Below are 16,800 nucleotides of genomic sequence, written 5' to 3' on the forward strand. Positions count from 1 at the left end.
TAACCAGGTGTGATCTGGTATACACCAGGTGTGATCTGGTATAACCAGGTGTGATCTGTTATAACCATGTGGGATCTGGTATCATAATGTGGGATCTGTTATAACCAAGTGTGATCTGTTATAACCAGGTGTGATCTGTTATAACCAAGTGTGATCTGTTATAACCAGGTGTGATCTGATATCACCAGGTGTGAGCTGGTGTAAGAGGTGTGACCAAATGTAACTTACATGTGAAACAAAGGTGAACTTTTGATCTTTTTCCTGAAGAAAAACCAATATGTCTGACATCAGCAACACCTGCACATCTGGGCATAAACATAAACACTGCAGTCAGCAGATTTAAGCTCCGCCCACACAGGTGTAACATTATAGCAGGTAAACATGATACATCATGAACAAACATTCACTTTACAGAACTCTTTTTTTAACCTTTCATTCTGGATCCCTGGACCTTCCAGAGGAGGGTTCCCTCATGGAGAAGTTTCCTCCTCAGCAGTTCTCCTCCTTTGAACATTCCTCCTCCCTGGACCTCAGCTTGAGCCCGAGGGTCCAAACGAGCCTGGATTTCTTGCAGCCTCCTTGTTCGGTCCAGTTCCAGAACCTCTTGGTCCACTGAGCTAATCAATTCTTTTAGAAGAATTAAGGCCTTCTTCAGAGCCAGGATCTCATCTTCACAACCTGCAGAAGTTTATAATGGTGTCAGTGTGAGAGTCCAATTGTTGGATTCACAGGAGGTCATAGGTACGAAGTACAAGGGCACAGGTCACAGGTAGGAGGGTACAGGTAAAGCCACAAATCAAAGGTAGGGGTTCACATCACATTCTATACTACAAAGATTCCATGTCTACAGCCAAATCCATTTATTATTCCAGTGTAATCAGTTCAAATGAGGGTAATTTCAAAGCCCTCTTCTCCCTACTTTCAATTATTACAAAAACACCTGATTCACTTCCTCCTCATTTGTATTCCTCTCATTTTTGTAACACTTTGGTATCATTTTTCTCTTCAAAAATTGCACATATCCACCAACAATTGCTACCCACTGTGGCTTTAATGTCATCTGTTCCAGTTCCAGCTGCACCTACTAATTCACTTTCTGTATTTCTTGGTTGTTCTTGGTAAAGCTACCTTTCCCTTTCTGTCCCCTTTGATCACAGATATTATACATTCTTCCCTCACCACTGGTGTTGTTCCCCTTGCTCTCAAAACAGCTGCTGTAACTCCAGTACTCAAAAAACCTGGTTTAGATCCCAGTAATCTCAATAATTTTCACCCCATTTCAAATCTTCCATTCATCTCCAAAATTCTTGAAAAAAACAGTAGCTGCTCAACTTCATGCTCATTTGTCTTACAATAATTTATATGATCAAATTCAATCTGGTTTATGTCTGCTCCACAGTACTGAAACAGCTCTGCTTAAAATCACCAGTGACTTTCTCCTTACTGCTGATTCTGGTTTATTATCCATACTCCTGCTTGATCTGACTGTGGCCTTTGACACAATTTCACACAGCATGCTTCTTAACAGACTTTCCTCTCTTGGCATTGTAAATACACCTCTCAACTGGTTCCATTCATACCGTTCAGGCCACACTCAGTTTGTTCATTTAAAATCATCCATGTCTCACCCTGTTCCTGTTACCTCAGGTGTTCCCCAGGGCTCTGTCCTGGGACGCTTGTTGTTTATCATTTACCTTCTTCCCCTTGGTTACATTTTTCGCAAACATCATATTTAGGCCCTATTTACACGGACACAATGGAGGAAACTTAGTTTTTTTCGTATGTTAATTAGAGGAAAAGATTCACGTTGACACGGTCGTATTTTGGGTTTACATACATCCGCAGGAATCCCCCCCGCCCTCCCGAATCCACTGTAGTTACCATGCCAGGTCATTAGATGGCACTGTGAATTTTGTACCTTCACCTAATGCACATGCGTGCTGCCTCGGCACGCTCCTTTCCTGTGGGCTAAAAAGCTCAGCTAACAAAAATTTAACAAGTTAAAGCTGGGTTCTGGCTGGATTGTGGACAAGAGTCGACAGATTCGATGCCAAGCCGGACCGCTTTGTCTAACAGCTCCGCACCAGTCGTTGAGTGGAACAGAACCGAGTCGACGATGTCGGACTTTACTCCGTGATAATCAGTAGCTGGTTTACAGCAGGTGGGTTCAGAAACCTCCGGTTTCAAAGAGGGGGGCCACTGGTGTCGTGTAAATCATCAGCAGAACCACAGAGAGAAAGCTGCGGATGCACTCAAAATACGTACCATGTAAACGGCCCCTTAGTTTCACTGCTATGCGGATGACACCCAACTCTTATCTCTCAACCAAACGTAACTCTACACTTCCACCCTTGTCCCTCACTGATTGTCTCCTTGAAATAAAACACTGGTTCATTTTAAACTTTCTTAAACTAAATTGCAAAAAAACAGAACTTCTTTTAATTGGCACTAAATCAATACTAAATAAACTTCATAGCTTCTCCATTCCAGTTGATAACTCTTCCATCCTTCTAAAAAAGTTAAATCTGGTCCTCTGGACATTCAAAAAAAACAAAAATAAAAAAACTGTAGAAACGTTTCGTCTTCCATCCGAAAGACTTCCTCAGTCTGAGGTGCTGTATTCAGTTCAGTCTTATAAATAACATCCTCTCAGAGTGGCTCAACCAGTTTGTTGCTGACAACCAAAATCAGCTGATCACATGATCAAGAAGGACCATCAGCCTAACAATGGATCATTAGCACCTGATGGCTGTTTACTATTCACAGAGGGCTGAGTGATACTAGCAATCACAGCATTGTAAGAGGGGGACAGTTGAACCCGGAGGCCTCCACCCCTGTTTAATGATGGACGGTTTCTTTTCACAAAGAGTTTCTGTGTTCAACTGTCCCCCTCTTACAATGCTGTGATTGCTAGTATCACTCAGCCCTCTGTGAATAGTAAACAGCCGTCAGGTGCTAATGATCCATTGTTAGGCTGATGGTCCTTCTTGATCATGTGATCAGCTGGTTCTGGTTGTCAGCAGCAAAACTGGTTGATCCACTCTGAGAAGGTGCTATTTATAAGACTGAGCTGAATACAGCACCTCAGACTGTGGAAGTCCTCAGGATGAGAGACAAAACGTTTCTACATTTTTTTTTTTGAATGTCCAGAGGACCATACTTAACTTTTTTAGATTTTTCTACCTGGATTATTGAGCATGCATCAGGATATCTTCCATCTTTCCCTTCCATCAAGTTAAGAGTCTGGGTGTCATCCTTGATAGCACCCTCTCCTTCTCCTCCCATGTCAATAATATCACTTGGTCAGCCTACTTTCATCTTCGAAATATTAATCGTCTCCGTCCTTTGCTCACTTCTCACTCCAATGCTGTTCTGGTCCACAGTCTGGTCACCTCATTTAGATTATTGTAATTCTCTTCTTTTTGGCCTACCACAGAAAACCCTCTATAAATTACAACTGGTACAAAATTCAGCGGCCCGTATCATTACTCGGACCCCTCAATCTATCACATCACACCTGTTTTACAACGGCTTCATTGGCTTCCCATCCCATATCGCATCAGCTACAAAATACTCCTCCTTACCATCAAAGCTGTCCACAACCTTGCTCCTTCGTACCTTTCGGACCTTGTTCACATTGCTACACCCAGTCGTACCCTCAGATCCTCTTCTTCTATTCAGCTCATTGTTCCCCTTGCCCGTCTTGTTACTATCAGGAGCAGAGCATTCAGCTGCTCTGGGACTCACTCCCACCTGATATTCGCAACACAGGCTCATTGCCACATTTCAAATCCAAACTCAAAACTTATCTGTTTAAAGTAGCCTATGCACTGTGATTGCAACTGCATTGTCTTATCTTAATTCTATTTTACTTGTTTTTACTGTGTATATAATATTGTCTGTTTTTATGATTGACAATGTAAGGTGACCTTGAGTGCCAAGAAAGGTGCCTACAAATAAAATGTATTATTATTATAAAGGTAGGACATACAGTAACAGGTAGGAGGGTACCTTTGGTGTTGTCAAGAATTCGCTGGATAAGGACAGGATACTTTGTTATTCGCTGGGTCACCAGCAGGATGCACTCCTGGACACCATGGCGACGCAAAAGAGGACCTCGGCAGACTCTCTAAGTATCATGGGGCAATATAAAAACATAGACAAAAAAAGATTTTAATTCATGCATTTCCGTCTTCTGATGCATGCTCAATAATACAGGTAGAAAAATCCAAAAAAGTTCAATCTGGTCCTCTGGACATTAAAAAAAACAAAAAACAAAGAAAAAAAATGTAGATACGTTTTGTTTTTCATCCGAAAGACTTCCTCAGTGTGAGGTGCTGTGTTCAGCTCAGTCTCTTAAATAGCACCTTCTCAGAGTGGATCAACCAGTTCTATGTCGTATAAGCTTCGCCCTTTAAGGCCTTCGCTTTAGTGGGTTTATCCCGTTATGCGCAGCATAAGCACTGAAAAAATTTAGTCCACGCCCACCTGCTGTGTGGGCCCCACCCGGTCCGTATAAATTACGTTAAGAGCGGGAAATCGGCTCCCATTTTTTCTTCAGCGAGCTAAAAATAGCACTGTCAGAAGAACAAAGAGGATAAATTGTGTAAATGACCAACCTTTGTGAAGGATGCTTGGCCCGGCAGTCGACCTCCGGTCGTCCGGTGAGTTCTCCTCCCCGAGGAGAAGATGACGAGCAGTCTTATTCCAAGGTAAGCGCCGGGGAACATTTCCCAGTGACAGGTCACTACACGCTGGACAACGCCATCTTGTATTTTTTCCTCTTATTGCCGACCCTCGGGGCGAACCGGATGGTTCCTCCGGGACAAGGCGTGCTCAGCTGCAGCCCCGCTGCTCATTCCCTCCTGGGGAGCGTAGTGTCGGTGGAGGGGGGCTGAGTGAATGCTCACCCCATCCCACCTCGTTTTTCGCATCGGCGATCACACCGCTCCCGGCCGACGGCGCCCCCCAGGGTTTGCCCGGCGTAACCCAGGAGGAGGCTGACATGAAAGGACCCCTTTTTACGTCCTACGCCTTTTCCCGCCAGTTCGGATGATCCGGCTGGAAGGTTGTTTACTGACTCCATTCCGGCTCACCGTCTTGATCCATATGGCCTCGTGTTCCCAACAGGACGTCCTACGGCGAGGCCACAGACGGGTTTTTTCCTGGTAGATTGGGGGAGCCGGTCTCCACAGTCCGCACCCATCTCCAGAGCAGGGTTCACTGAGCGGAAAGTCCCTCCATGCCCTCTGGAGCCGAGCCTGATGGAGGCTCCATGGGAGTAAGATGTTCGAGGTGGACCAGCGTCCCGTGCCTCCCGTTAGCATAACCGAGACGGTGACATCGCTCTCCAACTGAGCTCATCAGCATGTGTTCCATGGCCGCAGCGAACAACACGTTACGCTGTTGGCGTACACGTTCAGAGGCGAGAAGAGACGGTGGCCCTCTGTCCTTCGGCCACCCCGCTCTCGTAGCAGCTGCTTGCTAACGACGCTGCCGGCCCCTGCAGTACGCTCAGCCTACAGGACAGCTGACGTCATCACCAACCGGTGCGCCTCTTCGCGGTCTGCCGCCCCACAGCGCAGCCGGAGAACGAGGTCCAGAGGTTTTTTCCTGGCTCGCCACTCCACCTTCCTCTCAGGAGAGACGCAGGAGTTTTGCTGGTGATCCTCCTTTCATCAGCGAGAGATCATTTCAAGCTGCTCCACGGCTGCTCTACGCCTCCCCAGCTCTGCTACGCCAGCCCCTCCCGTCAGACGTCCCCGGCATCCGGAAGTTCATTTTTTTTCCCGGACTTCGCCAACAGGGGGCCCTCCAGGACAACAAACAGAGCTCAACGAAGGTAAACAGGTGTCGTTTTTGGCTGGAGGTGTGTTGATGACACTGCGAATAACATCATTTTATGATGAAGTGTCCTTTAGCCAGACTGTCAGCATGGTTATCTGACAAGCGGCCCCATCACCCACAATCATCACAAATGAGCCTTTTAAGGTTGTTTTTCATTCACTGTCAGCGATGCCGATGCGCGCCCCCCGCGGCAGGAAGGTGCGCACGCAGCTCTCAACAACCGCCGTTCACGTCAACGTTCACGTGAGATCACGGTACGAGCTCAGCAACGTATTTCGCTTATCGGCAGAAACAACACAAGTTTTGTCATTGCAGTGATGTCAAACGCGCGCTCCCGCGGCGTTAGCAGTTTCACAGCCTCACAGCGGCTCTGCCCCTTTTATCCTCGAAGAAGGTTTTCTGAATTAATACTGCAGCTCGTGGAATCATTCTGAAGTTCACATGACTTGCAGCCAAGAATGAACGTGTTTTATGCAGACCGAGTCAGTGGTAGTCTCGTTTCACCGATGCCACGCACGGCTTCCTGACCGCTCCAGTGCCAACGCGCGCTCCCGCGGCGTCAGCAGCTCCCCAAGCCTCACAGCGGCTTAGCTCATACATCCTCAAAGAAGGGGTTTTTGTCTGAATTAATATTGCAGCTCGTGGAATCATTCAAAGCTCACGTGATTCGCAGCAAACAATGAACGTGTTTCTGCAGACCGAGCCAGTGGTAACCCAGTGCCAACGCGCGCCCCGCAGCAATCCTGGTGTAAAGCGTCGCATGATGACGCACACACACAACCCTTCAGGGCGCGTCAGCTCATATGTGAACCTGCTCCCGAGCGTTACACGGTGCAGCTGCACACAGCATAAACAAAGCTGTTTTTTTCCCGCAGCAATACACAACGTCTTGCGCTCTCACTCAGCGCGCTCCAGTTCACATCAGCATGTATGCGAGTTTCACAGCATAATGCGTACTCGTTTTATAACTTATAAACGGGTGGCAATGAACGCGCGTTTTCCAGAGGGATGGGCGAACCGTTTTCATCCGGGACTCACGCTGCAGTTCAGCTAAAACCCCGGTGTGGGGGAACCCTGTGACATTTTTTCTGTCATTTATGAACAGATCTCGTCCCCTCTAGCAGAAGCTCTGGAAATTCCTTTTTAAATGTAATTTCTAGAGCCTCAGATGGAGAGGAAACACCAGTTCTCTCTTATCACTTCCTGGTCCAAACGAACTGGAAAGATGAGATTTATTTGAGATTGTTAATTTTCTGAGCTGTGAGAACAACACTCCATTTTAATTATGCATTATCTGGACACCTGTGGCTGCTGAGCAGCTTGTTCAGACAGGTGGCAGCAGTGCAATTCACGTGAATGGTTGAGTGATATCAGCTGTTTTCTGTCAGCAGACCTACGTCACACACATTTAACAAGCTGTGGGGGCGCTGTGCTCCACACAGCAGCTGTTTTAAATGTTTTTTGGAGTGTCGCACGGGATCCTTGAATGTGACTCAACACTGACCTTGAGCTGCAGAATCATCAGGGGTTTTGATTCTCAGACAACAAGTGTCTGTCGCATACATACTAGCAGGAAATGTATGCATTTTTTCAACCCATGTGCCACATTGTGAGACAGATACTGTGTGGGGCACATCCAATCCGCTCTCCATTTGGAGTGGGTACATCGCATGTATCCCACCCAGAGCTAAGGCTCAGACACGGTAGAATCCTGCCAACGTCTGCTGATGTGTGGCAACACGAGAGAACGCTCAATGTCAATTATATTATCGCGGAACCATAGGACGATCCACCGCTGGGTGGACATTTTTTTTTTTTTTCATTTAGCCTTTATTTATCCAGGTTAGTCTCATTGAGCCACGAGAACTCATTTTCAAGAGAGACCTGTTTAGGGAGCACATGGTGGGGTTAAGGGCCTTGCTCATGGGCCCAGAGTGGGGCGAATGAGGGTGGGGGCAAGTGTGGGTGTTTCACCTACCCCACCCACAATTTTTGATGTTGTCGGGGCCGGGGCGTGAACCGGCGATCTTCGGATCACAAGCCCATCTCTCTAACCTCTTGACATGCCTACTCACAGCCTGTGGTCGTAATGCCTTTCACCTTCTCTCTCCCTCCGGTATCACGGTTTTCCGAACCGAGTTCAGGAGGAAGGACTGGCAGCCCCTCTGTTCCAAGTGCATGAACGCATCATGGTTCCCAGGCCTTACGACTTTTGTTATCAGGGCACTCGTGAACCTGCCGTTGGAGGGAGGACGCTTCCCCCCAGGCGGTGAGAAACGATCAGGAATTAATCAGAATAGGCCAGCACCTATGTTTTTGGACGCTGTGCGGTTCTTTTGGGAGGATGGATCTCTCAAGATGTAGTGCGTACGATTCAGGAGTCACGTGCTGCACCCACCACAGCGCTGTTCACACCAAGTGGTCTGTTTGGTCAACGCTGCTGTACAGAAAGGCGTAGAGGCCACCTCATGTCCATTGGACGACATGCTGTCCTTCTGCAGCAGCCGAGGGACAAAAATCTGGTGTCCAGCATGACTATTGTATGCTGCCACCGTGTTTTCTTCCTGTCTCAAAGTTGTCGTAGACAGAACAACTTCTATCATCCTCTGATGGAGCATTTTGTCTCAGATTGATATAGCGGCTGTGGGCCTGCTGTGACACGGGAAACGCTCAGTGTCAATTACGCACTTCTCTGAGCCCATGAGACGAACCACCTCTGGGGGTGGATGCGTTTGTTCACAGTCCATGGCCCAAAACGCTTCTGTATGCGTTTCTCTCCACCTCCTCCTATCTTACGGTTCTTGAACCGAGCTCAGGAGGAGGGATTGATAGTTCTCCTGGTGGCCCCGAGCGCGTGGGTGCACCATAGTTCCCAGTCCTGAAACGTCTGCTGTCGGAGTGCCCGTGGAAACTGCCGTGGAGGGAGGATGCTCTCCTTCAAGCAGGAGGAGCGATCAGGAGTTACCCAGAAATAGGCCAGCACCTGTGGTCTGGCCGTTGAACAAATCCTCTTACAGAGGATGGGTTGCCCACAGGATGTAATGCGCACAATTCAGTTTTCACGTGTTGCATCTACCACAGCGATGTACACATCAAAGCGGACAGCTTTTCAGTGCTGACGTACAGAGAAGGATGTAGAGGCCTCCTCATGTTCTTTAGTTGGCATGCTGTTCTTTCTGCAGCAGCTGATGGATAGAAATCTGCATCCAGCACGTTTAAAACATACGCTGCAGCCATCTCTTCCTGACATGAAGGTTTCTGAGACAGAACAGGTTTTATCATCCTCTGATGAAACGTTTTCTAAAAGGTGTACAGAGACGCAGGTCTGTCCCACACCCACTTGTTTTCCAGTGGGATTTAATACTGGTCCTGCAGGTCATGATCAAAGCTTCATTTGAGCCTTTGGATCAGGTTCCACTTAAATTCTTGTCTCTTGAAACAGCACTGCTGCTGGCTTTAACACCCGCTAAGAGAGTGAGTGTTTTTTATCTGCCTTCTTTGTCGCTCCGTCATATCTCAGAATCCAGGCTGACGGTAGTTAAGCTGATTTAAGACCAAACCCAGCTTTTATGCCTAAAATCATCACAAGCTCTTTTAAATCAAGAGCGGTATCGTTGGAGGGGTTTCTCCCCCCCCCCACACAGATCAGAAGAAGAAGCATATTTCCATCTTCTCTGTCCGGTGCGGGCGTTGACGTGCTACATAGCGCGCACAGCTGTAATGTGTCAAATTCAACACCTGTTTGTGCATTATACAGATGCATCTGCAGGTCGCCCGTTATCCACCCAGCGCTTGTCACACTGGCTGTGTGAGGCCATTTCTGAAGCCTACAAGCATCAGATTTAGAGCCTCCTGTCAACCTCAAAGCACACTCGACCAGGGTTATCGCATCTTCGACTGCTCTGCATAATGGTATGTCAATGCAGGACATTTGCACTGCGGCTGCATGGTCAACACCCTGCTCATTTATTCGCTTTTACCTACGTGATGTGACGGCTCGTTCCATGACACATTCTGTTCTTAGTGCTCTAACAGAATGAATATTGTTGTTTTTCATGGAACTCTGTTTAAGTTCACATCTGTCTGCATGCACTACAGTGTGAGATGTTGTTATCAGTCACAAGTTGTGTCTGTGACTTTGGTTCTATTGTCACTAATCAGTTCATGACTATTGTTACCAATCAGTTCATTTGATCAATAATCAGTTCATTGATATTAATCTGTTAATATTGTTCAGCCATGAACCAGTTGGTTCATGCCCCCCCCCACCCTCCCCTCCTTTCAACATCTTCTCCCCGTTGAAAGTTTTCCGGGGCGTCCATGTTTTGTCAGAACGCATAGTTACACAACATGCGTCTGTGCATGGCACATAATTACGCGATGCGTAGTCATGCACACGGGGAGCTGAGTGACAAGACGTTTTTTTTGGTCAAGCTTCCGCTTCTTACTGTGTTCGAATGGACCCAGTGAGGCGAGGACCACATCCGCTTCGCCCTTAACCCATCAGCGACAGCCTTAAAGGGCGAAGCCTATATGACATAGAACGTTGGTTACGTACTGTAACCCCAGATTCTATGAATATAGGCGTAGCCCTTTAAGCGTCGGGCCTCACTGGCTCCTGAATAGCTGAAGAAAAAATAAGCTATTTGGGAGCAGATTACCCGCTCTTAATGTAATTTATACGGATCGGGTGGGGCCCACACAGCAGGTGGGCGTGGACTAATTTTTTTCAGTATGACGCTTGCGCATAACGGGATAAACCCATCAGCGACAGCCTTAAAGGGCTACGCCTATATTCATAGAATCTGGGGTTACAGTACGTAACCAACGTTTTTTTCAGCTGAGACGGCTGTCTAAGCTGAAGCCTATACTCTCCAAGAAGAACCTTGAGACAGTGATCCACGCCTTCATAACATCTAGGCTTGATTACTGCAATTCACTTCTGTTTGGAATCAGTCAGTCCTCCATTGCTCGTCTACAACTGGTCCAAAATGCTGCAGCCCGATTTTTAACTGGTACAGGCTATAGAGAGCACATCACGCCAGTTTTGGCCTCCCTGCACTGGCTACCCATTCACCTTCGGATCCAATTCAAAATTCTCATGTATGTTTTTAAATCACTGAACAGTTCCGCCCCATCCTATCTCACTGATCTTCTGCAGCCATATGTCCCACCGCGCTCTCTGAGGTCAGCAGACCAGATGCTTCTCTCAGTCCCAGAAACCCATCGTAAGCTCAGAGGTGACAGGGCTTTCTCTGTTGCAGCTCCACGTCTGTGGAATGAGTTGCCACTGAGTGTCCGGCAGGCTCCCACACTCTCAGTCTTTAAGTCTCGCTTGAAGACCCACTTCTATTCTCTTGCCTTTAACACGTTGTGATTTGTTTTGGTCCGGTTTGTTCTCTTCTCTGTTGGCCATTTTAGTTAGCTTCTGCTGCTATTTGTATCTGTATTTCTATTTTATGTTTTCCTGTCCGCTGTGCATGTTTGTTTCTTTTGTACAGCACATTGGTTTGTCCTTGTTGCTGTTTTAAGTGCTCTATAAATAAATTGGTATGGTATTTAGGACAAGTTTGAGGTGGAACAAATCTATCTGGATGTTGTTGAATGCAGATTTCAAAAGCTGGAAAGCCTTTTCAACTGTTTCAGCTCGACAATAAACAACTGTGTCATCAGCATAGAAATGTATGGCTGCATTAGGGATGTTTTTACCTACATTATATATGTAGATTGTATCTGGTCCAGAGTACCGGATTTAATGTTTTTAGATTTTTCTACCTGTATTATTGAGCATGCATCAGGATATTGAACAGGAAGGCATTTCTTTGTTTAATTTATATTTTTGTAACACACTTGATAACTTTATAGAGAATATGTCACGATTCTGTCCCAGTCATGTTCTGCCTTCGTGTTCATGCCTCAAGTCTCTGAGCTGCCTGTCCCCCATCTCTGAGTTCTCCCTGCTCTGCTCACTCTTGGCCATGCCCCCTTGTTTTCCCTGCTGCAATTACTCCTCATGACTTCCACCTGCTCACAGCTCTATTTAAGCCATAGCTCTTCAGTCATCCAGTGCCAGATTATTGAAAGCCTTGTGTGAGTAAATGTCCAGCGTTTTTGCCAAAGTCTTGCCTGTCCTTCATGTTCTGATCCCACGCCTGTCTTCTGGATTCTTCACCTAACTTTGCCCTTGCCTGTTCTGGACTCTGAAATCTGACCACGGTACCGACCCAGTTTCTGATTATCTTGACTACACGTCCTGGATTATCCTCTGGATTTGGATTCTGATCTCTGACCAACGGTTCTTGACCCAAGCCTGCTCCACTGGACCTTCTCCCTGGATTTTCCCCAAAGCTGCACCTAGTGATGTCAAAATGAAGCTTTTTGAAGCATAGAATCATTTTGAACCATTGTGTCATAAAGTGGTTCACTATCCGAAGCTTCATTCAATTCCCTTGGGTGACATCTACTGGCAGTAGCGATTGTTGCACCAACTGAAGTCCTGCGAATATGATGCACTTCTTGCGTAACTAATAGCACTTATGTTTGTATATATGTGTGTTGTACATGTGTTTTTAGTACCTCATTAAAGATTCTGAGTAATTTACCCATATAACTGTAGGCTAATTTAAAAACAATGTGAACTGTCGGGGGGGGGGGGTCCGTGTGTCCTCCCCCAGAAAAATTGGAATAAAAGAGATGTCATTTCCTGCATTTTGGTGTATTTTAACAGGTTGTTAAACATTTGAATAAACTGATTAAAAGCTGGTCTCTCTTGTAAATTCGAGGCTCAATGAGGCTAAACCTGTATAAATAAAGGTTGAATTGAAATTACTATTTTAGAGAGCAACAATTAACAAGCCTGTGTATGAATGCATGTCCTTGACAGTCTCAGGTGTCCTAACACACACACACACACACACACACACACACGCACACACACACACACACACACACACACCCCCACACACACACGCACACACACACAGACACACACCGCCGACCTGACCTCTTCTCAGCTGAGTTCAGTCCTGTGTGTTCTCCAGTCTCTCTGCCATCCATCCATTTATTTTAGATCAATTGTCTTTTCAACATTTTGGTCACTTTGACTAATTAGTGCCGTTGTTTTGATACGTGATGTAATCCACATCAAACATTTCACTCGTTTTTGTTTGTTCACTGTGAGCTTATTTATTACATCTGAAATGTTGTGCACTGTAATGTGCGCAGGAGTTCCGACACAGCAGTTGTGCGCGCGTCCTGCAGTCCGTGTCCCTGCTGGAGAAGCGTGGCGCGGCCACAACATCCACTCGTTGTACTTTTAATAAATAATCAAAATAAAAATGCTCAATGACTTTGGACTTTTAGTGGCGGAGTTGTCGGATCCGAGTGGTCAAAATTATAGTTCCCAGATCTCTAACCCACATATCTCTACAGACCTGACCTGGGCCTGGAACCAGACCTCCTCCAGCAGCAGTTTATTAATAAATCATTTTAACCACTCCTGGCTTGTTTTTTGTCATGCACAAATCCTAAAACCCACTCTTGTCAGAATAGTGGAGGATAGAAAATGTGAACGCACGTTGGGAAGACTGTTTGTTTCAGGACTTAAAGTGTTAAAACAGGTTTAAAAGTAGATGTTTAGATTCTTGGGGTGGACAAAGCTAAACATTTTCAGCCATTATATCAGTTATCGGCATTAGCCTTACTGCCACAATATCAATATCAGCAATAGCATATACAAAGTATTTCCATATTGGCCAGGCTCTAATAAAAATGTTTGTGTTTTCAGACCTGCAAGGCATGAAGCTGCGTGCTCACATTGACCAGTCGCTGATGGATTTCCTGTGATAAACAACAAACTGTTAACATGTCAAAACATGGACAGAACCAGAACACATGAAAGGTGCAGTACCTCGTTCAGGCTTTGTTCCTGCAGCTGGTTACCATTTGTGTCCTGAAATGGAAAAATCACAGCAACATTCAGCATTCAGACATTGACCCAGATTAGCTCATATTAACCTCAAACTAACCAAATAACTCAGATGAACATTTAGTAACTTACACTAACTGTAACCTGGTCCAACAATCCATACAAACTCTGTTTAACTCAGACTAACAAGTCAGTTCACATTAAATACGATGAAATCAGGAGACGAGGAGTTTTACCTTCGAAGAGCTGTTGTTGAGTTTAACAGAACCGTTCAGAGACCCAGAGTCACCATCTGAGAGAGACACACGAAGCAGGTGAGACAGACAAACAGGTGAGACACACTGACGAGACAGATGAGACACGTGAGACAGGCAGGTGAGACACAGACAGACAGGTATTGGGGAGTACAGTAGTCCCTCGCTACTTTGCGGTTAGTTTTTCACGGACTCTCTATCGTGGTTTTTCAAAATAAGATTGGACATGACACACAATTGGCTGATTGATGGATGAGCCGCATAATCGACATGGAATTTTTATTTAAAATAAATTATTTTAATTACTTAGCACCTCCTGCACTTCTGTGCAGCCCACACTGCATAAGCATCTCCTGCAGCTGATCAACTGTTCGTGCAGAGCAGAGAAGTGGGCGTGGCCAATAGTGTTTGCAGGTGGCTGAGAGCAGAGGAGGCAGGGAGCTGAAATCATGACATTCTGTCTCTTTTAGAGCGTTTAGAGTTTAGAAACATTTTTTAGAATATTGCAAGAGTGTGGGAAGGGTTTAAGGGTAAGGATCCCCCACGATAATTCAATTCAATTCAATTCAAAAACACTTTATTAATCCCAGAGGGAAATTATTTGTTGTTGTAACTTGTTATCCTCATTTCATTAAGAGATGTTATAGATGCTGATGGCTGTAGACAGGAAGGATCTCTTGTAAAGGTCCATTCCACAGTTGATCCTAAGAAACTGGCTGCAGATGCCGTCCAATCCGTCCACCCAGACTCGGCTGGCCTCTCGGTTCCCCTCGGGCTGTAGGACCGCCCAAACGCTGGGCAGAACTCCTCCCAGAGCGATGGCCACTCCTCCCAGCAGTCTGCTGAGCTCCTCGTAGCTGCAGACAGCCAACTGTAGGTGCCGAAAGACGATCCTGTCCTTCTGCTGTCATGAGCTGTGTTTCCTGCTAGTTCCAGGATCTCAGTGGTCAGGCACTCGAGCACAGCCGGCAGGTAGACGAGAATGCATCCACAGAACATCCTTTCAACTCATTTGAGATTTGGGGCTGTAGTTGAGATATTATTTGAGCTTGAGATGTTAATCAGCTGCTGTTGGTTGTAGAAAACTGCCTTGTTGCCATGGTTACGCATCATAACAAATGTCCAAAACTATAACAGTTTCAGTAAAAATCCTTCCAGCTGCACAACATCTGATACCAGAGGAAACAATCATCCAACAAATGTGATTTACATCCAGAAAAAGAGGAACTAAAGTTTCCAAAAGCAAATTCTCAGAATGAAAGTAACAGAGCTGCTCCAACATGCAGCCACCTGGAGCGGCGCAATTCTAGAACAAACGGGAACAAACAAATAAACGTGGGACTACTGTAATACGTTGGCTCTTAAGACTTCCTGTTTGTATGAAGATGTGTTAGAGGTGTAGAGGAGGACAGGAAGTAGGTGTCACGTGACTCACTGCGAATCTCCTGGTTGCCGTTGCTCATGGAGGACCTCAGGGAGCTGGACTGGGACAGCAGGACAGCCAGTCTGTCGACTGAAATGAAAAAGACAGACAGGTTCAGTTCTCCGAGCAGGTCCAGGAGGAGAGCCAACAGATGCCTCCTTACCTTCACTCATGGCAGCTAGGAGGAGTGGCTCAGCTTTGGGGGCATGAGGAGTGTCAGCCCGAAACAAGTTTCTGCAGGTGGAGGTCTTAACCTCCACACCTCGCTCCTCTTCTGTTTCTCCTCGAGCTGCCGCCTGCACCAGGTCTGAAAACAGGGTGACGCGCTCCTGCAGGAGTTCCAATACCTCCCTGTCCTTCTGCTGGATGTCAGCTGTGGAGAAGGAAGAGGAGGACAGGGAGAAGTATACCATCAGTAAACCACCTGGGCTTTCTGTGAGGGTTGTGGATTAAAGCTGTTTGTGTTTAAGAGCAATTCAACAGGAGGAGAAAGAGGAGGTGCAGCAGGAAGTGCAGTACCTCTGAGCCGGCGTACTAAAGCTTTGTCTTCAGTTTCAATAAGTGGAAACTTGTCCCTGGAGGGACAGCTGCAGACAAAAGACAACACTTTAATTACTCTAACTACTCCGAAGTACCTGTGAATACTGCGAGGACTCACCTGAGAGCGGTCTGCTGGATGCGGATCATCCAGGTCTTGCGGTCTTCTTTGGATGTAGCAAACAGCTCATACATCTCTGGAGGTGTGGAGTCACTGATCAGGTACATCCCTCGCTCCTGATTGGCTACTTCTCTGACTATCAGGTTGTTCAAGGAGACGACTGGAGACTTGTCCTGAGACACACAGGTAAGGAGACAGGTGAAACTGTCCCAAAGTCCAACAACCATGCTAAAAATTCAGGTAATGGACCAAAATTCTAAAGGAGGGGAAATATATTCTTGAAATATTCCAGCTGCATATTAGATGAGATGTGATCTGTTATAACCAGGTGTGATCTGGTATACACCAGGTGTGATCTGTTATAACCAGGTGTGATCTGGTATACACCAGGTGTGATCTGTTATAACCAGGTGTGATCTGGTGTCACCAGGTGTGATTTGATATAACCAGGTGTGATCTGGTATACACCAGGTATGATCTGGTATAACCATGTGTGATCTGTTATAACCAGGTGTGATCTGGTGTCACCAGGTGTGATCTGGTGTCACCAGGTGTGATTTGTTATAACCAGGTGTGATCTGGTATAACCATGTGTGATCTGTTATAACCATGTGTGATCTGGTATAACCATGTGTGATCTGTTATAACCAGGTGTGATCTGGTATACACCAGGTGTGATCTGGTATAACCA

At 46.2% G+C, this 16,800-nt stretch overlaps 1 protein-coding gene across 1 annotated transcript; it reads right to left on the reverse strand.

The window, feature by feature from the left end:
- Positions 1–228: 228 nt before the first annotated feature.
- Positions 229–16,282, reverse strand: LOC119409588 (rho guanine nucleotide exchange factor 2; the record flags this gene model as incomplete). The annotated part of the gene is given in 10 exon segments (XM_037676488.1): positions 229–305; positions 430–678; positions 4,012–4,129; positions 13,636–13,686; positions 13,757–13,798; positions 14,011–14,066; positions 15,464–15,541; positions 15,615–15,824; positions 15,971–16,038; positions 16,110–16,282. Coding segments are annotated over 10 exon segments (1,122 nt in total), but the record flags the coding sequence as incomplete, so codon positions are not given.
- Between the last annotated feature and the right edge of the window lie 518 nt (positions 16,283–16,800).

This window comes from Nematolebias whitei, chromosome 5 (genome assembly GCF_014905685.2).
Source record: "Nematolebias whitei isolate Nwh7 chromosome 5, NemWhi1, whole genome shotgun sequence".
Lineage (NCBI taxonomy): Eukaryota > Metazoa > Chordata > Actinopteri > Cyprinodontiformes > Rivulidae > Nematolebias > Nematolebias whitei.